Source organism: Frieseomelitta varia, unplaced genomic scaffold (assembly GCF_011392965.1).
Source record: "Frieseomelitta varia isolate USP_RPSP 00005682 unplaced genomic scaffold, Fvar_1.2 scaffold_281, whole genome shotgun sequence".
NCBI classification, from domain to species: Eukaryota; Metazoa; Arthropoda; class Insecta; order Hymenoptera; family Apidae; genus Frieseomelitta; species Frieseomelitta varia.
Window position 1 is genome coordinate 1277481 of NW_025110014.1, and position 22075 is coordinate 1299555.

Here is a 22075-nt window from a genome sequence, read left to right on the forward strand (position 1 = left end):
GAGCAAGGCTTCCGACAAATTCGAGAAACACCAGGAATGATAGAGAGAGTAACCAGATGAATGACAAGACGCGTGCAGGCTTGTCTTCAAATACAAGATGGTCATTTTGATCATCTTTTCTAAAAGTAATTAAAACAGAAAATTCATTATATCTCATAAACGAAGGCAGATAGGACATATATTTATATGACTATTTTTCATTATTTTTAGGCGTACAATCAGCTCCCGAAGTGGGTTCCACAAGTTACGAAACACCCTGTATAGTAATTGTATGATAAATAATAAAGCCAAGGCAAGTTTGAAATCGGCTCGAAAGAAACGGTAAAACAGTCGTTAACGCGAGGGAATATATCGCGAGACCAACTTCCCGTCCCTGGCAATTAGCGCATTCGTTTTTCAACCAGATCTGATTATCAACCGCAAGAAATCTTCTGAGCATTTGCCGACGACCTCTATTCCGCCGAGAGTGTCGTTCGACTTTCCCAAAGGCAATTAAAATTTTATTCGCGTGAAAGGAAGATTATCGATTATTGGAGCTTCTCTTTCTGGAATAGAAATTGGACTTTCGACGAGTGTCGAAATATTCAAGATGGAATTCAGAATTTAGCGTGGAAGAAACAAAGTGGCTGGAGTGATTTAATCCTTTCGTTACCACGGGCGACTAAGCCGCGATGAAAAGCGGTCGAAAAGATCAGATCAAGAGAGATAACTGCAGATAAGTAATATAAGGCTCGTAGAGATTGGACGTGAGAAGGGAACATGGCTGGCAGATTGAATTACCGAGCGGCGATTTGCGATTGAAAATTGAAAATTGAATCGAAAATTGTTATCACGTTAGTGATATAATTGTTATAAATGTTACATTCACGAACACTTGTTTCAACGTTTAATCAATGTGAATTTAATTTATCTCATCACGTGAAGCTAATTAACGAGGTAAAAATGTCTTGTTAAGTACAAAACCATTTCCTATTAACACATTGTGTGCCAACTATTTTGATACCCTCGGAGAAGAAAAAAGAAGTTGAAAAATTGAAAAATCGCTCCAATTACTAAATCACTCTATATTGTGAATATTTATTTCTTCTTTTTCAATGATTTCTTACAAATAACACTGTAAAATAAAATAATTTTATTAACACTATAAAAAAAAGAAATAATTTTATAAAATACTATTTTCTGATTCACAGCCAACGAAAAATGTATTAGTAAGTTTCCCAGGATAACAATGTGTTAAGAAAATAGTTACGAAAGCAAATCTCTGAAGTGTTACACGCAAAAACGACCTATATAAGCTTGTAGGAGGCAAGCCCCGAAAGGCTTGAATGGGACTTGAAAGGCTAGCGAAAGAGTTAAGTCCAATCGTAAGAAGAAGCAAGATCTACGTCAGATTTTTTTCGAGGCTTGCGTCTGGAAAACGATCTTGCTGAATGAGCAAAAGTGAATGACCAGAAGAATCGAAACGCGGATATAAATCACGGTAGTCTGCGCAACAATATCGGAGACGACGACGTTACCGGAGTAGTAGGCGATACGATGATAAATTACAAGCTCGTATGGTATCTCGTCGCTGCGATCTGACTTTCAAATGCGTAACTGTACGGCGAGCCGCGAGCGAGCAAAAGCTGAAGCTGAAGCCGAAGCTGAAGCTGAAGCTTTCAGCCTCCGCCTTCAGTCTTCTGTTTCTCACAGACGCGGAATCGCCGTTGGCGAGGATTGTGGCAGATCGCGAGCGACCGCGAACCATGACAATTACGTTCGCCTCGACGCGACGCGGATTCCCACTTGCCGCTGCGAGATTTTCCGCCGTGGCCCAAGGCGACTGAAAACCATCCTGAACGCCAACCGCCCGCTACCTGACGCCGGTATAACGGAATTGAAAGACGATCGCCTCCCGATCTGCCCTCCAGCCGCTTTTACACCCTTTCTCTCTTTCTCCCTTTCACCCCTCCTCCACCCACCACCAAGCTTCATTTCGCTCGGTAATTTCCGACTAGGAAGATTTGCCGATCGTAGCCTCGCGATTCGATTCGATTCGATTCGATTCGATTCGTGCTTTTTATCCCCGTGTTGGTAGCTAATTTCTTTTTTCTCCTCTTTCTTTCAGGTGTCGTTTTCTTGCTGTCGATCTGCTCGATTTTTTTTTTCGAATAAAATTCATTTTTAATTTTTAGGTTAACGCAGAAGCGGTATTTCCTTTTTTTGACTAAATTTTGCCATAATTGATTCTCCCATTAAGAAGTTCTTCACACCTGTCTAGCTGTATTAATCGCGGATCTTTGAATTCCAATTCGTAAACTCTACGTTCTGCTTAAGAACAACGGGCGTGTGAGCTTCTCAAGTTTTTTTTTTCAAGCCTTTACGCGAGATACTTTATCCTTCGTCTGTTACTGGTCTCTGTCCCTAAAAATATATCACGCACTCCGCCAGCATCCGACAAGCTGATTTCTACGAAACTCCAGACGAAATTAATCGCTCCGTTCTCGTACAAATCCCTGGTGTAATTAAAGTTACTTTGGAACAACTATACCTGAAACGTCGATCGGTGATCGATGTGCCCCGTGAGAGTCGAAACATCGTTATTAAACGCCTCATCATGTAACCCCTACAGTCCGATTCCGACAGAGAGAATTTAAAGTTACCAGATATCAGTTAAAAAGCTTTTCTAACATTTAGGTATTTTAACGATCCCTCTGAATAAATAATACCGAGGTTTGGGTTAGGTTTGCCACAGCGTAGGGTGAGGAAATCTCATTGCACAGAATTTCTTTCTGAGCGCAGCGAAAAAAAACCAGACTTGGGACTGTCTGTTTCGTCCCAATCTTAATCTCCTGCGCTAGTAACTGGTTTACGGACCAAACCGTATACAATAATTTGTCTTCTTTTTGAATTCATCGGTCCGTATCACTGGATAGAGGTTACTAAAAGATAATAAATCATGTTATTTGTTTCGTCTGGGTTATATTTTAATATACTTGGAACTGAGAAAATATTGCCAAATATTTTCGACGTGGCACGTCATTTCAGCGCAAGAAGTTAAGACATAAAATACGAGCGTATGATTGTGTGTGCGAGTGTGATAAGATTTTCGGTCAGAAAGTATCGAGTCTTGAAGAAGCTTTGTATCTCCTTGTCATCGTCGTATTTGGACTTATTTAATTTTCTCAACTTAATCACGCAAATATTGATAAACCTATGTTACGAAGCGCTTGGTTCAAATTTTTCAATATTTTTTTTCCTACAACAGTTGCACCAAATATCTCGCAACTTCTGTTCCGTACCGTCACGTTTCAACCGAAATGAGACGCCAGATGTCTGGATACTTTATGTAGTATACTTCGTATCTCTCGAGGCGGCCATCCCACGCCTAACACCTTCCGCTCCATTTAACCACGCCGCCAGCTAGCAAATAATAATTACGCGTAGCGAAACAGGATGATCCGTTCGCACAACGCAAACAAGAAAACCGTACGAAATGTCTTAACGAGGCCTAGTCGTCGCTTACCACGTTGCCTTTCCTTCCGGCGGTTCTTTCGATCCTCTGCTCGCTGAAGTTTCGCGTCGCTTACGGTTCTCTGTCGTCCCTTGGACTATATTAGTCTTGATTGCTTCCTGATTCGTAAACGCTCCGATTCGACGCAGAAGCATCGACTGTTTTTCAACGTGGATTAATTCGACGGGAAGGTCTTTGCACCGATACCGTACGCGCTGCAGTTCAACGATAATTATAATCAGACTGTGCATTTTTATATTTTCAGTTATACATAATAACTGTATTAATTATATTATTATGTTAATAATATAATTTTAATTGTATTACTTTAATTGTGTAAGAATTATATAATTAAAATTATATTATTAATGTAATTATATAATTTTAATTATATTACTTTAATTGTGTAATAATTATATAATTAAAATTTTATTATTAATGTAATTATATAATTTCAATTATATCACTTTAATTGTATAATAATTATATAATTAAAATTGTATTGTTAATGTAATAATATAATTTTAATTATATCACTTTACTTGTACAATAATTATATAATTAAAATTTTATTATTAATGTAATTATATTATTTTAATTGTATAATAATTATATAATTAAAACTGTATTATTAATGTAATATAATTTCAATTATATTACTTTAATTGTATAATAATTATATAATTAAAATTGTACTATTAACGTAATAATATAGTTAATACAGTTATTAATTTTCTTCGTGAAAAATATAAAAATGCATAGTTATATAACAATTAATTATAATACAATTAATACAGTTATCAATTACGTTATATAATAATATAATTATTAACATAATTTTAATTGTATTAATAATAATCAAAAAGATGGAATCTAGTATAAGAAGAATTATGTAAAGAACATACAATTATACGATTGTACACTTGTACACTTGTTTTTTACTCGAAAGCGCTGCAATTTTGTACGAGTCATTCAATAGCTCGCATAGAACTCAATTGACTTTCGTCTTTACTTCCAAGTGTCATTTATATCTTCAGGCAGCATACTTATTCCTTCTAGGGATTTTCCTAGAAGATCCGAGGATCATTTCCGTCTGTTCTACGTTTTTCAACTCCAATGTGAATTTTATGTACTATCGACTTTCTCTGCATATACTTTGAGTATATTCCGCATGTATTCTCTCACATTATTCGCATTTTCTCGTCTTCATATTTTTCAGTAATGGAAATCTCATCTCCCCTGTTGCAACCGCAATAAGATCAAATTACGAGAACTCGTAAGCAGATTAGATTATATTAATAGCAAAATGACAGCCAAGAATCGAACTAATCCTCGGCACGCTCGGCTTCCAGTTAATTAAATCAATGAATCAGCTTATCAAAAGGGGGGGGAGGGGGGGAAAGGAAAATTCACGGGGAGGGAAGCTAGACTTCACGTGCCGCCGTTTTTTAATCGAGGGCTCTCGCTCTCGTGGGAAGCTGTCAATTTCCGCGAGATGTTGCTGCGTTGCAATTAACAGACCAGAAAGGAATCTCATCCCTGTCATTAGGATGCGTTAACGTGCACGTGCGTTTATCCCGATAACAGAGATTACGCCGGCTCCGGCCGCCTCATTACCAGCTTGTATCATAGTGATCGACGAGAACGTATGTTTATCGGGAGATAACGTCCAGAGCAGATCAATGGAAAAACCGACTTTCTGGAGTCACCGTTTCCAATCGATCTCAAACAAACTGGAATTTTTCGTATCTTTGTTTTGCGTGGGAAAAGACAGGAGTTTTTTGTCAAATTTCCTGCGCTGGCCAAGATTCAATTTCAAATTCTGTTCTCTTTTTCGTTTCAATTTCTTCCAATTCTCCAATTTTCTCTGACAATGGAATGGAGTCGGTCGTTCGATATTTTTAACTGTTGTAACTTTTGAATAATTGATTTATTTTAGAGTGTTTACTCTCAGTTTGTTTGTTTGTTTTTTTTTTTCTCAAAGACATTTTAATATCGTGTAACGAACGAAGAAGTAGGAGTACTTTTCTTCAAACAGATTGTAAAAATTCAGGCGTCTACAAAAAACACTGGAAAAATCCTTTTACGACTAAATCTAAACACAATCTTGAAGATTCAAGTTTCTCTCTTACTACAAGCCCTTAAAATCTGATACACCAATTTTTTTTTCTTTTCTTTTTGATATTTTACAGAACTTTGAATATTATAGTTGATCGACGAAATATTTTATTTCTGAAATTTTTGTCGATTAACATTTAAAGTTAAAACAAAATGGGCGAAAAAATATCGTGCAGCAAGTTTGAAGGAGTCGCTGTATAGTAGAAACTTCAATCTTCAATCTTTCACTGTGGTGAAATTTAATCACAAAAGAGATTTTTCAATGTCGTTACAATTGTTCGAATTTTCGCGATTATTACAATCAAATATTTTTTCAACTTTTTCATAAAAACAATATTTTAAGATAGACATTTCAAGACTGTAGTGGAATCATAAAAGAAATGAAATTTTTGTGTCTCTACAGATATTCGAATTTCCATGCAATCATATATTTTCTTCACTTTCCATAATTATTGCAATCGTACATTTCCTTAATTTTTTTCACAAAGATATTTTAAGACAGAACTTTTTCATAGAAACATTTTTGTGAAAACATTTTATACAAAAACAATAAAATAAAATAAAATAGAATAAAATAAAATAAAATAAAATAAAATAAAATAAAATAAAATAAAATGAAATGAAATGAAATGAAATGAAATGAAATGAAATGAAATGAAATGAAATGAAATGAAATGAAATGAAATGAAATGANAATAAAATAAAATAAAATGAAATAAAATGAAATAAAATGAAATAAAATGAAATAAAATGAAATGAAATGAAATAAAATAAAATAAAATAAAATAAAAATAAAGAAAAAGGAGAAATACACCCGCACTAAAATATATAGACTCGTAATTATCATCCCACGATGAGTATGTTTCGAGTCGCATCGCTAGCAAAACCAACAAGCGGCGCTCGAGGAGTAGTTAAGCTCGGGATCGATGCGAAAGAAAGAGAGACCCGTTGCACATCAGCGTCGTGGAGAAAGGAAGTCGATGAAGTGCAACCGCGAAAAAATGAAGAAGCCAAGAGAAGAAGGAGGAAGTCGTAGAACGAGAGGGGAGTTACAAATTCATCGTCTCTAGTCCGCTCTGTGAGAACAAAAGTGATACGAGTCGTCGTAACGCGTTAACGTCTCCACGATCCACCACTGTCAAGTTCGTATCTCTCCCCCACTCTCTCGCGAAACGTGACTCATTCCAGCTTTCTCTCCTCTCCGTTCCGACGAACTTGGAGAACGAACTTGGCGGAATCTGGAGAACGTCGTCCAAAAGAAAAAAAGACAGCGAAACACGCGTTTCGCATGCGAGACACGCGTGCCGCTGACGCATCGACGAGGATTTCCTCGATACGGCGGCCCGATTGCGCCGAGTCACGCGTCACAATGATCCGATTATGGTTTCGCCGCGATTCTATCGTCCGTTGTCCTTCGTTATTATCGCGAATTCGCGTCGGACCGCGGAGAACTGTGTTACCGCGTGAACGGACGTGCGCCGTGACCGAGCGAGCCTCGGTGCTCGCAGTTCTCAGGCTGCTCGACTTCCCTTGGCCAATCACCGAGAATCTCGCGGGGAAATCTCGCGACGATACACGCGATAAAAACGTGCGGCGACTCGAAAATTTTTCGGCTGATCCACGATTCAACTCAGATTCTGATCCAATCCGTGAGAGATTCTCATTTCCATTGAGACGTACGTCCACGACTGCAGGTTTTAAATATTTATTTTAAAGTGTGTGCGAAATACTCCTCTCCTTTATTGTCAGAATACAGCTCATAGCTGTACTTTCTTTTGTTTCCACGCTGCACGCTACTCGCGATGATAATTTGTTCCTTGGAAAATGAAAACTTCTGAAATATAGAAATTTTTTTTATATTTAATATTTTTAATATTTTTAATTTGTTCCTGTTTATATTAAATTTTCATTACAACGATGACAAAAAGTGAACAAGACGAACAGAGATATGAACTGAAATATCAGCATTCCGCGAATGTGCGGATAAAGGTATGTATCAGAGGGGAATTATTATATTCCACCTAGTCCCTTTACGCAACAAATCTTGCATGGCAAATCTTCAACTTGTTCTTGCAACGACGAAACTAACCGAGCAACGCGAAATTGCGGTGAAAAAGCAGCTGTAAGTCGAACGAGACCAAACAACCGTGTTGGCAACAGGTTCTAAATTAATGTAAATCTAAAGTGAGTCGTGATTGAAATGCGTCTAAACTAGTCGTTAGAGCCTGGGCATCAGTGCCTATAAACTAGCAATTTGCTCGTTTCGTCGAACAAATAAAACGTGTCTGCGAGAATTGGTGTGACATCAATTTCCACGATAATCTTGGCGTTTCAATATAAATAATTGATAATTGCTCTCGCTGTGAAATTACAGAGTGTAGGAAACGTATCATTCGTTGCCGTCGTCCGCTGATTAAAATGATCAAATCGAAATAATTCATCAACAGTGTACCATCGAAAATGACAAAATCATCGTGATATTTGAATTTCGACCGAGATAACGAGAGTGTGTCCTTTTTTTGTTCCAGATACGCGATCGTGTGGTTCCTGACAGTGGCAACGCTTCGATGTCAGGTAGATCCTCGCCAAAACTATTTACTGTCGTTGTCTTGATCAGAGGAGTCTGAGTTTGAAAATTTTCAAGGCAACGAATCACGAGAACAGCGAGGGGGATGGAAACGCGGAGGACTCGGTGTTGGACGAGACAACGGAGGATTATTGGGCAGGAAGCGGATCTGGCCCCGAGGACGACGACTCGATTCACAACGAAACCAGAGAAGCGTTAACGCACGAGGCCAGCGACCACGACGCTGTGAGTACCCTTGCGAAGTGGATAGCCGAAATTGTCGCGTCGGTTCCATCATGCACATCCATCTTGCGAATTTTTCTACCTCCGTCGAATGATGTCCCTCCTTTTCCACAATTTGTCTTTATCCTTTTAAAAGTATCCTTTCGCGCGTGTAATTTTAGGAAATTTTAGAAAGGCAGTATCGATCTTGCAGTTGATCTCTCAAGTATCCTGCGGTTTGTCATTTAAAGAAGTAAATACAAATTACCATGTTGAGAAATAAAATATTTACAATTATTTATCAATCTGGGCAACGGGATCAATTATAAATATTTAAAAAGAGTAAATCTATCTCACATTGTTCCCATTATGAAGTTGCTATTACTATAGTTATGCTACTGAAGTCAAATTATTAATTATAAATTGCATGGTTCGAAACTGATGCGACAATAGTAGGTTTGGATAAAATCAAGTCGATCAATCATTCTAAGAACTTCTTTATCCTACTAGAAAAGTAATGAAGATTCTGAAATATTTGCAAAGACGTATCGAGTAAAAATTCAGATTTAGGGGCTATTTTTGATTATCCAAGGGAAGGAAATTAACTACTAAGTTCTTGTTAATTTTCACGAAAAATGAATTTTTTCCAAGTTACCGCGCTCTTCCAGCGAACCGAGAAATACATCTTCCGCATCGTAGGTCACTTCTAACTAGCACGCTGATAATTAATCCACAAACGATTATCCAAAAAACAAACAAAAAAAAAAACGGCGGTTATTTTTCATTTTGCCAAGCGATAAATCATCTTCCCAGTCTCCCAAGAATTTAACAGCGTACGAAGTATTCGAGCTCGGTTACTTTCCAGTCCTATAATTGGTCCTGGATTTTTCTTTACTTGTAATATGAAGCGAATCGAATACTGGCGCTACAATTTCTACGCAGGAGAAGAAAGATCGTAAAACGTGTCTTCGACGAACGTATCTTCTTCGGCACGATCGGCAAGAGAGCTCTTCTGGTTGGAAGAACGGGTGTTACGGATTTACGAGTGGAAGAAACTCTCGCAAGAAACTCTAAATGATTGGATAATCGGGTTTGCCTGGCGAACAGGTGTACAGGGACAAGCTTACCGCGATACGACAAGTACGTTCACCTAGCCTCACATCTGACCGATCATAGCTCGACTAATGATTCTCGACGCCCTAACCGCGCGACCGTTAATCATCGCATGAGCGCTCGTGTCGCGATGAGACTCGAGAGACCATCGACAACGAACGTCTCGTATGTTAAAAAGAGATCCACGCACGTCGCAACGGGTTCATCATGACATGATGCAGAGTGACGTTCAATCGGAAAAGACGATGGGACGTAGCAGTAGAAAATATCATAGATAAACATTTGATCTTGAACATCAAACACGAAGACATCGTTTTGTCTCTTGAGCGTAACATTTTTAGATCTTGAATTCATTCATAAAATGAGAAATCGTCTACCTCCTAAAGAAGTGTTCCAAGTGTTGTTGTTTACGTGGAATATTCTTGCTACGATATGTGGCGAATTTAGAGAACACATTTAAAGAAAAAAAAAATATATATATAGAAAATACTCCGAGAAAACAATCTTAGAGATCAAGAAGAGGAATATATTTCTAGCATTCTCGTTGAATCAGAAAATTGAAATCACGGAAGAGATGTCAAAGATTTAAATTTAAGTTTAACAAACGATATCAAACACGTCTCGACAAACGCTTGAATTTAAATATCCAATGAACGATGTCAAAGATTTAAATTTAAATTTAACAAACGATATCAAACACGTCTCGACAAACGCTTGAATTTAAATATCCAACGAACGATGTCAAAGATTTAAATTTAAATTTAACAAACGATATCAAACACGTCTCGACAAACGCTTGAATTTAAATATCCAACGAACGATGTCAAAGATTTAAATTTAAATTTAACAAACGATATCAAACACGTCTCGACAAACGCTTGAATTTAAATATCCAACGAACGATGTCAAAGATTTAAATTTAAATTTAACAAACGATATCAAACACGTCTCAACAAACGCTTGAATTTAAACATCCCATTTTATGAACGACGTCAAACATTTAAAAACCGCAACTTTTGAAAATGATACTCACAAGTTGCAAAGAGCGAGGAATCGCGCGCTGTTAGACGTTCCTAAAAGTCGAGAAGTAAGATCGAAATGATCCATTTCCGCGAAACCCATTCATCTGAAGCTTGAACTCGCTTGCCAAACACGCTAGTCTCACGAGCGTTTCTAAAAACCTAATACTCCTGAAGATGTTTCAAAGTATCGTCCTCCCATGAAGCGACAAGACAGAAGATAGACCACGATGTAACCTCTCTGATGGCCCGTAAATGCCGCTCGAGTTCCAGAAATGCCAGAAAACTGGAATCCGTGAATAGCGATAATTTCTCGGCGGCGAGTGGAGAAGTGGAAGAAGCGAGTGACCGAGTGAAGGGAGAGGGATTGGCACGGAGTATGCCGCGGTTGTCTGTCGTTTGCGCGGTGAGTCGACTCGATGCAACGAGGAACACACGGAGGCGGAATCCGAGAAAGAATCCGAGATTGGTCGTTAGAGCAACGAACGAGATAAAAAGGGGGCAAAGAAGAGTGTGTAACAACACGATTGTTTCCACTTCTGGCTGTTGGCGGCACTTCTTGCGCAGCTTGGCGTTTGGCCACCGACCACGTGCCTTATTCGTTTCACCACAGAAACGTACGACTGGATCTAAAATAGTTTGAATCACATCGAATCTGCATGTAAGGGGGAGAAAATTGAAAGTACGGAGTTCTTGAAAGTTTTAAACTATGAAACAAACTATGAGTTTTAAGGTACGGTGACTCTGTTGGATTTCGTGTGAAGGAATGACACTTACAGTTTCTAGAGCAGATGTATCTGGTTATATTGGAACAACTGAATAAGAATTCTTTTATTATTGGAATAATTTTAACCATGATGTCCTTTTTTGGCTAGTATTATATTTATATTTGCGAACAGATTTCTTTCCCATACGAAGCACGCAAAAAATAAAATAAGAACAATTTTAGACAAGCATCCTGTATCAAACCAGATACTGATGAACTGGTGTCTAAAAAAACAAGCTCAGTGTTCTCAATTAAAAATTTTCATATGTTTTTTTAATTAATGTAAATATATTTTTCTAATCAGTGTATTGTTTCGCTGTAAAAAGTTGTTTTAATATCTTTGTAAATAACGTAGATTACGATTGAACTGATAAAAAAATATGTAAACTCTGTGCGGCTCTCAACAAATTCCTGTTGACCAATGAGGCCCAGAATTAGCGCGATTAAGAAGAGTGTATCCGCGTGATAAATATAATATAAACAAAACGAAATGTTTCACGTTTACGAAAATGTAAATCCACAAAATGATCGAATTTTTAACTTAGTCGAAGTCTAAAAATTCCAGAGAAAAAAATTGAACGACTGAGGATCGCCGTTTGGTTAGAAACTTGGGTCCCGAATCGATTGGTCGAATCTAGCTTTGTTAATCGAGTGAATTTTGTTCGTTTGGAACGAAGGTTGTGTACGTCGGGGAAGGAGCGGCGTACGTACCGATACCGTCGTTGAAAGGAAGACCCTTGAGCCCGAATCTTCAAGCTCTTCAAACTCTTCAGGGTCTGCAAGGAATAGCCGGCGGCGGTGGGACCGGGGTGGTCGGGGATGAAGACTGGAAGAGGCATCCAGAGACTTGGGATCGCGAACACAGGAGATACAGACCTAACACCACTCGAGTTCAACGTAAGTAACTCGATTTACTACGAAACGACTCTCTTTCTATTCCATCGATTTACAACGATAAAGATACGATGAAAAAGAAAAAAATAATAAAAGAACAGCTACGGAATAATTTGAAATCTATACGAAACTTGAAGCTTGAGCAATTTAACTAAAGCTACCAACAAAATGATCAAAATGACTAATAATACAATATATTATAATAATAATTAATAATATTATATATAATATAAAATATAATATAAAATATATAATATTAAATATAATATAAAATATATAATATAAAACAATAATAATTTTCCACATAAATCTTATATGTTTGTAACAGTCTATTTCTAGAGGCTCGAATGACTTTAGTAAACTATATATTGATGAGGCTATATATGGATGACTTTATAAACTATAAATAGATGCACTTTATTCCAATTTCTTTGCCACAAATTTGTGGAAGAATCACTCTGACACGACGAATCTTCCCGAATTCTCGAAAGAGGACACGCGTAATTTTTTCACTTTCGTTCCGGTCGAAACAAGCGTCCGAGAGTCGCGAGAGCAGGAATTCTCGAATGAGAAAGGGAACGTTTACCCGGGGAACCGTTATCGCGCGCGTATGTTCGTCATGAGCATTGTCACTCCTCGGAGTACGGACGTAAGGACTCGTTGGCAGCCAGGAAGCGTTTGATCGATCGATCGATCCATCGTTGGTGCACAACAGCATCCTTGACGCGGTCCGGCATTCGGGACGCGATGGCGAACGGCTACCGTTAGAGTGGACGCAATTAAAACGGTGTTGGAAAGTCGTACGGCACTCCAGGCGAACACGTCGACTTCTCTCCTTTCTCTCCTCTCCTCTATCGATCCAACTCTCTTCCCCTTCTTTTCTTTATCTCGTCCATTCATTTGCAGTAGTGCTCTTGCGCTGGAACGACGTGCCACGCACGTCGAGAATTCTTTATTCTCTATATTCTAATTGTAAGTAACATTCTCTCAATTTTAAGTATGTCTAAGTAAAACAAAATAGATAAAACAAATAGTAGATTTATTACCTCTCAATAATTTCTGTCCAGTGATATCGTACCGAGTTCAAAAAGAAAGCGACGAATTATTGTTTGGCCACTCGTTATGGTCCGCAATCAATTGCCAGCGCAAGTGGTGTTTAAGGGTGTCCACAATTGCGACCGAAAGCTTAATCTAAGAGGGGGAGGGGGTGTATTGGCACCGAAGGAAAGATCAGTTGTTACATCGATACCAGGCATGTGTGACAAATTGAATTCCAGTATCGTTTCCCATATTATTCGATTGTAAAGAAATTTCACATTTTAACATTTTAAACTAAATATATTGAAACTGTTTCAAATTTAACATATACCTACTTTTAAAGCAAATAAAGCAATAATTATCAAACGACAATGCAATCGATCTATATTTCTCGAAGATTTATTGAAATTTTATGTAATAGTGGTTGTTAATCAATAATTATCAACAATTGAATGGAAATCTCGAATGAAGGTTTTGGTACATTTTCGTCGATATTAAATTGACAATACACATAGTATGATTCTATAATCGTATCAATACATATAAATTGAATATGTATTCTTTATTTAATATACAATTCTCTCGAACTTTAGAAAAAAATTTCTTAAATTTTCTTGACTCGGAGAGATTCCGACGAAATTAAAGAAAACTAAAAATTAGATAACACTTCCGGAACACGTTTGTTCCAATTTTTTCTCGCTTGTTGCAAATATAAAATTCGCAAGTTTAAATTATCCCCTACCCCTCTTCGAGCATAGATTACTTGAAATTCGGAGAAATCTCAAAGTCTCTGAAATTTGACGATCCTTGTAAGCCTGAAATTAATCGCCAGCCAGCAAAGCGTGTCGAGTATATCGATTCCATATGCAACGATCCACCATTACTGAAGAATTTGGATCTTATCTCTGGCGGACGTGATCTCCGTGAAGTCGGTGATTCTCGAAATTGCCGATCGGCGAGACGGTTTTCCTTTAATAAATCCAGGCCCCGAAGGCGGCTTCCTGTCCAGCATCCATTGTAATTCCCCAGATTTACGCCGTCGAGGCTCCACTACGCCGAGAGAACACGAGATTGAGTAATTGCCGCGAGATTACGGGTGGCACGGAGGAACGGAGGGGTGGATTAATCAAGCAGTAAATCGACGCGAATCGATTCGTCGTTCGGAGAACGACGCGACACAGCTTCCCGAAATAGACGACACGTCCCCGAGTATACTTGTTATCGATTTGCGCGTGTGTTAGACTCTCGATGAAGTCGTAAACGGCCTTTCTCCGCGGGAAACACGCATGGCGGGGCATCGTCGATTACGCGAAAAGAAGGCCCATCAGCTTTAATCCTCCTCGTCTCCTCCGGTTCTCGAATTTCTCTCTTCGTGTGTTCCTTCTGCTCTCTTCGTCAGCTTCGTTTTCTTTACAGATCCGTGCTCCCACTGTTCGGCGGAAACGTTTGTTTCGAGTATGGCTCTGAGACCGGAAGTTTCACGATTATCAAACTTCGGGACAGACTGCGAGTTCCTTTTGATAGCATTCGAATTCCAAATTTCAGAAGAGACACAGTTTGTTCTTGGCAAACGAAAGATTGTTTGGGAAGTTCTCAACGAGATTGGTCTGAGCGTCTGAATGAAAATTACATGGTATCACGATCATATACCTTGTTCTCAAAGGGAATACATCCAAACGTGAATCACAGATTTTGATGAAATTTGGCGTGAATGTAGTTTTCGAAAGAATATTTGACAAGCGTTTCTTTTTATCGATGTCGAAGGGGTGAAAACTCAAAGTTGGGGGTGCGGAACATATTTTGTCAAATCATTGAAGATACCATTTTTTTGTAAATCGATGTAAATTAAAGTTTTCTTAACGATTCTAATGGTGTATACCATTTTGCCAAAAAACCTTTCGTTTAAACAATATTTTTCATAAATTTCTCCGAGCAAATGTCGATAAATTTTGTTTATAAAACTACAAATTCGAACATAAATTATGGATAAAATAAAATCTTGATCGTTGCAGTGCAAAAAAAAAAAAAAATTCATTGTTTTCAAATTTTTTTCAGTGTCAGTGAATTTAAGACAAATTGCTCGGAAATGAATTCGAAATTATGTTCACCGTCCAAACGCAGCAATCCTTTTTCGATAACAAACAAAGTTACGCAACTAAACGTACAGAGTATCACTTTATCAAAAAAAAAAAAAGAAAAAAAAAGAAAAAGAACACGTAAAAAAAAAGAAAGAAGTTTCAGCCACTGTGAGTCTCAGCCCTCGAGTATATCGCTGTCAGTGTAAAGTTTTTCCAAACAAGCCGGTATGTAATCGCGGTGGTGCAGAAACGAGAGCACGCGAGCAATTAGCGAACGATCCGTCCCCCTCCAGGAGGAGGGAGGTACGCCCTGGTGGAATGATTACCGGGGAGAAGAGCGATGATCAAGCTAGACACGCATCTGGCATTCCTATAATTTGACCCTTAACAACCACGTTACACCGCGGTCTTTTACACTGCGCGCTCGGAACGAAGTTTACGAGCTTAGCGTAACGAGATTTAAATGAAAGGGCCGAGCCTCGGGCAACGTTTGGATTCTCCGAGTCATGCCGAGCAACAATGTGCTTATTTCGCTCTCACGGTGAGTCGTAATCAGGGGTTAAACAGCGGGGGAGGGAGATTCGTTTGAAACGGGAGATACTACGTAATTAAATCGTACGGGAGAGTGTCAAGGATCGAACGTCGACCACCGAGCGAGAGATTTTTCTCCCCCGAGCTTGGTCTTGGTCCGCCCGGAGCACGATCTTCGCTCTCTATTCCGCGATTAAAACTCCGCATGTACAAATGAACGATTATCCGCGTTGCAATTGTGCTCTACGGTCGGTAGCGTGCATATCTCGTGCATATATGCAAAGTGGTTTCAACCAACGATGAAAGAAGCCACCGGCGAAAGCCGCTTCATCGTGAATGAAGAATGTTCGCCGTGACACCCTCCGGGATGGTGTACTCCTTCTCGCGTACACTTCTCTCAGGGGGGAGCACGAGTGTGTATCGAAGTTGCGTAACCGCCTCCTCCATTGTTTACTCTCGGACGTTTTGCCGGACTCTGAACACGAAGCAGAACGTATCCGCAATTCTAATAAGCGTGCGTGCATACCGGTCGAAAACGCGTGCGCCGGTAGCACGCGTGCCCACCTACAAACGACCACGCTGAAGAGTAGAAGAAAAAGAAAGAAAGAAAAGAGAGAGAGAGAGAGAGAGAAAGAGAGAGAAAACGGGCGGGAAGCGTTCTCCCGGCGAAACGTTGTATCATCGAGGAGTACCTCGAGTGTGACTATCTTCAGCCTCCATCTAACGCCGTCCATCTTCCACACTCCCGCTGGATTACGTCGTTTTACGATAGAAACGGCTCCTTACCACGAAGAGCGCCTTATAAAGGGGCTTCGCCGGTTTACTTTCACTCGTCATCGGCGACCGGTTTTCCGCTGCTTTCCGCCCTCGATTTTCCGACCGTTTCGACACGAAACGCCAACGTTTCGGCATCCTGGTTCCTCTCTCTCTCTCTCTCTCTCTCTCTCTCTCTCTCTCTCTCTTTTTGCCTGTTGTCGTGAAGGTTCGTTACCCCGTTGGCGATGCTTTATCCGAGCTTCCGATCGTACAGGCGGATAGGTGTTGATGAGCCGTTTGCCAAGTCGTGGACTTGGAAAGTCTGGGAAAGTTGGGTTTCCCCAGGTTAGGATTTTGGGGAGCGAGTGTACGAAAAGAATTTATAGACACACGCTTCGCTGTTGATCTCTCGATTGATCATGATTTTCTGATGTTTAATTTTCAAGCCTCAAATATCGGTATAAATTAATGGTACCCAACTACGCGAAAATAATATTGGTAATGGCGCAAGAGAAACAGAAAAAGAAGTTGACATAAAAAAACACAGAAACAAAGAGTATAGAGTTTTAATCTGTGAAATGTCATTAATTTGATTATTTAGCTAACCTACGAAAACATTTTTGAGGGATGGATGGACGTTTAGGAGAGAAGTTCAGTCACTCATAAATGAAAACTCTAATCGAAGGGTACTGGAGAGGAAAAACGTTGCAAACTACTGATAATCGTAATTTAACTTTAGATTTAATTCAGACTACGCCTGACTGCCAAAATCAGACTGTCTGATTTTGCATATTCTCGATGGAAATTAGAAATAAATTTAGAGGTATTTCAACCTCTAAAACTGATATTATCCGACAGACGCTGTTTCGAGAGTTAAGAAACACGCATCTCCGACTTTCTGTAAAAGACGAAAACTATCGACAGAGGAGACATCGCGTTTGGTTATTTTGTCCATTATAAAATAATTTAAATATATACAATAAAAATATAAAAATAATATAATAATTATAATAATATACAAAAGTATAAAATTATTAAAATTATAATAATATACAATAAAATTATAATAATTATAATGATATATAAAAATATAAAATTATTAAGATTATAATAATTAAATTAAAATTAAATTAAATTATTACTAATTTAATTAATTTAATAAAAAATCTACCATGTATAATAATTTCACGTATCTTCCAATTAACGAAAACGAAAAATTCGCAGACATCGAGGCGGAGTGCCAGGACGACTACATGAAGATCAGGATCGGTTTCAACGGTTCGTTCGCCGGGCTGCTGTACTCGGCGGGTAAGTAGCCCTTTGGAAATTAACATCGCGACGTGGATCGTGGGGACGTGGCCGCGAGCATCCGCGCATCAAAGGACGTGCTATCACGTCCGCGTTGCACGACCTCGCGGCTCCGCTGTTCGCAATCATCATCTCTCCGCGGACACAACGCTCGAACTGCCACGATGCTGACGAGCTAATGGCAGGACATTATCGTGAAACGATCTCGCTGAGGTTCGCCACTAGCGGGCACAGATGGAAACAGCGAGGGAGAAAGATATCGAGAGAGAGAGAGAGAGAATTTTCCTTTTTCTTTTTTTTTTCCAAGGCGAGTCCGTCTCCCGGACCGGCATAGTCGAACCGTGCACACTTCCGTTATTTTGAAAGAAGCACAACGCGTTGCCTGCTCCTTGCACGATGCACGCGATGCACCTGCAAATAACTCGTCCTTGTTGACCACCGTCCTGCTTCCATACTATTCAACTTTGTGCGCGCTCCTCTCTGTTCGAACATAACGATAATCGATCGATCGTGGTTTCCGTGGTTTCGTTCGATCGTCGTTTGGATCGGAAAATAGTTGTTCCCCTTTGCTTGCACGATAAAATTTGACAATTTGTAATAATGTGACGAGTGGGGGTGCGTGTATATCGATCGATTCTGTCGTTGAATCTTTTACTCGATTGGTCAAAAATTACGTGTTTTTTTTTTTTATGATAGGTAAACTGTATATGTATACCTTAAAATGTAACTAATTTTATTTTAAATCGCAAGTTTATTGTCATTTTCAATCGTGAATCCGACAGCCGATTGTTCAAGAGTTAATCATTTTTTGAAAAAGAAAGTTACCGACTGTTTCTTTAGCGCCGAAAGTCAAAAAATACTACTATTTAAAAGGAAAACAGAGAAACGCTGTGCAAGGTCATCAAAAAATTGTCCGACGTGTACGACGAAGAAATCTTAAAATTGCGTCAGAATTGGTTTGCTGATGAAAATATCGAATCGTTCTTGCTTTTTTATAAAAAAGAAAAAAAACTTTTTTGATCATAAAATTTGTTGCATCTGAAAGATAGTAAAAGATCGAATGTCGAAAATGAACAAGTGAAAAATTTACGCAGAAAGGTGTTACTTTTTGGTCAATCTAATAACACTAGAATGCAGATACATCTCTGAAAATTTACTTTCTCGAAGAAATTGCCACGGAGAACTGATCGATCTCTGATCAAATCGATTTTGAATTGTTGCTAATAACATCTAGTTCAATTCTACACAATTCAACTTTCCTCGTACCGTTAGAATTTCCGGAGTAAAATTTAAAGTCATTTCTTCGGCGACTGAGATTCGTTACCGATAAATGTCTCAATGTGTACTTGTAAACGTGATCGTGGGCGGTGAACGATCAATTTCAATTAAAGGCTACTCCTACGACCCGGACTGCATGTACGTGAACGGAACTGGCCGCGACTACTACGAGTTCTACATCCAGCTGAATCGTTGCGGCACCCTCGGCGAGAACACTCATCATCAGGACAGCCGAAAGAATCCTACGGTACGTAACACGGACATGTGTGTATACTGCCACGCTGCAAAGCTCTCGGACCATTTATCAAACGAGAATGTTTTCACCTTTGGTAAAAACGAACAGTGGCGCGAGTTGGTGTTACTCCTTGAGAGAAGTATACACCAAAGTGTTTAGTTACACCAAACAAACAGCAATTGTTACGAGAAGCGTAGATCTAAGGATAATAATTTTATTCTACATTCGTCTGTCGTCTCGAGAAGAGTAGATTTCTCGAGAACAAAAAAATTCTTAATTGTTCCTAAATTGACATCGCATGTTCAAATTCCACTGTTTTAATCTCTTTAATCTCTCACATATGCGGACAGTTAATTTACGTCCAATAGAAAGGAAATACTTCCTCCATTCGCGAGATCATTGCAAGAATAGTTATTGTTTGAAATTCTTAACTTAATCTTTTTTACTTGCCAAAAATTAAATTTTACTTTACTTCTGGTAAAGTTTCTCTTGTTATAACTGAAATTAAAAATTCGTCCGTGAAGAGGTTAAATGAATCAAGCAGCGTACATTTTACACTTAAAGATGAAAAAAGATGCACGTAACACTTGAGAACACGTGAAACCAAAATACTCCGAAATACGGAACTCCTCATATAAATCATCCACGTGTCTAGGTTTCATTTCTCGAATTCTACTCGTAGGAACATGAATTTCCATAAGTCCATCTACATCTCTGTGTATCCACGTTCTAGCCACTCCGAGACGACTAACGTACGATGTTACTCCGAGAGGCAGCAGTGTCTCTGTGTAACAGTGCAGTGAAAGACAGACGGTGTGGTTCGTTACGATCGCAGCGTGACCGCTTACCTCATTTGGCAAGGAATAATAATGATTCGCGTGGACGAGAAAAAAAAAAAAAAAAGAAAAGAAAAGAAAAATAAAAGAAAAGAAAAGAGAAAGAAGAAGAGGAATCGTCCACCGTCCGACTTACATCCTGCGAGACTCGACGTATTAATACACGCGCAATCCGTTAGAGAACCTTTTTAGCGGGCGCGGATCATAAAGCCACGACGGTGCTAATAATTCTGTTACGTTCTCCCGTGATTTATTGAATCGCGCGCGCGAACGTGCCGTGATTTATGCCGGCCGTACTGAAACCGTGTCCGTACGCTCTGACAATGAGTTACGATTAGAGAGTCGTAAGAAGAAACGAAAAAGTAAGAGAAAGACTAAGACTGATTCTCAAGTACCTCGATGTAGTCTGCTCTCGATGGAATCGTTGGAAGGATCGTATGAAACGAGCATGAAAAACGTACGATTAAATGAATGTAAGAAATGGAGTAATTGAATGAACACATAGAAATCTTAGAACGAGCACTCTTCTAAAGTGTACTGATTCTTCGCTCTTTTTTTTCTCTCTTTTTTTCTTCTTCCGTCGTTTCTCATCCTTCTTTCCTCCATTTCATCTTCAAAATTTTGCCCTTCCCTTTTTAGTCTTCTTCTTCTACCTCTCTTACTCCTCTGTCTAGCAAACGTTACAATTCTCCGCCAAAGAAACGCAGTTGTTTGCTAGCATTCCAAGTGTTGCGTCTTTCAAGGATACATATTTCGTTGTTCTTCCCACTCAGTTAGCTGTGCTAATAGCCGATCGATCGATCGATCGATCGATATTTCGTTTAAACGGCTGTACTGTTTCTCACCGCACGATTTCTTCCCCCCCTCTCCCGATTGCAGAAAAACCTGATGTGGAACACGGTCACGGTGCAGTACAATCCGCTGATCGAGGAAGAGTTCGACGAGCACTTCAAAGTGACTTGCGAGTACGGCTACGACTTCTGGAAAACCGTCACATTTCCGTTCCTCGACGTCGAGTGAGTATCTCGTTACCGATCAATCATCTGTAATTCCACTTGTAAATCCAACATGTAAATGTATCCTGAAATTTTTCTCAACTTGAAACATTTTTTCCCTCTTCCTGATAACGATATTTCACTTTTTTTTTTTTTTTTTTTTATACGACGTCGTTTTATGCGTCACGTGAATCGGGCTTAACGCGGATATTTTCTTGCAGAGTGGCGACGGGGAATCCCGTAGTATTCACCCTGCAGCCACCGGAGTGTTACATGGAAATCAGATACGGTTACGGGACCACTGGAACTAGAGTGGCTGGACCAGTTCGCGTCGGCGATCCCCTGACTCTCATTATCTACATGCGCAGCAAATACGGTACGAGCGGCGAGTAATAGCGGCCACGCATTTTCACGTTGCGCTACTCTTAACGTCGATTCCACGCGGCCGAGGGAACTAATTGCGTGGCGCTACGTCGTACGTAACATCTGCCCGATGTTATTCCACCGGGATAACGGGACGCGCAGAGACCCTGTTGCGAACGCGTCGAGAGGATCTAAAATTAGTTGCGTTAGGGCTTCCTCCTTCGAAGAGAAATCGATAACCAGTCGAGATTCCAATGGGGACGCTCTGGTGGCTATCTCCGATGGAATTGGATTCCGGTGAAATAAATTTCTAATAAAATGGAATGACAAGTAGAAACGATGTGTGTACAACGTTTGAAGGTTTAGAGCAAGTATGTCGCGCGTTCACAACGATGAAGCGTTCCGTCTTATTTGGCACATTCTATTAAAAACATGCCGTATCAGATCTCGTTCGAGTATCAGAGAA

General features: G+C 39.3%; 1 protein-coding gene across 1 annotated transcript in view; it reads left to right on the forward strand.

Moving 5' to 3' along the window:
• The window catches only part of LOC122529250, an 88822-nt gene that overhangs the window by 64165 nt on the left and 2582 nt on the right, over positions 1-22075 (forward strand). Inside the window, exons 2-8 of the mRNA XM_043655165.1 lie at positions 8140-8185; positions 8256-8423; positions 11975-12194; positions 17819-17902; positions 19294-19427; positions 21131-21267; positions 21468-21622. Of these exons, the coding sequence (XP_043511100.1) occupies positions 8140-8185; positions 8256-8423; positions 11975-12194; positions 17819-17902; positions 19294-19427; positions 21131-21267; positions 21468-21622 (944 nt within the window). The remainder of the gene's footprint in view (positions 1-8139; positions 8186-8255; positions 8424-11974; positions 12195-17818; positions 17903-19293; positions 19428-21130; positions 21268-21467; positions 21623-22075) is intronic.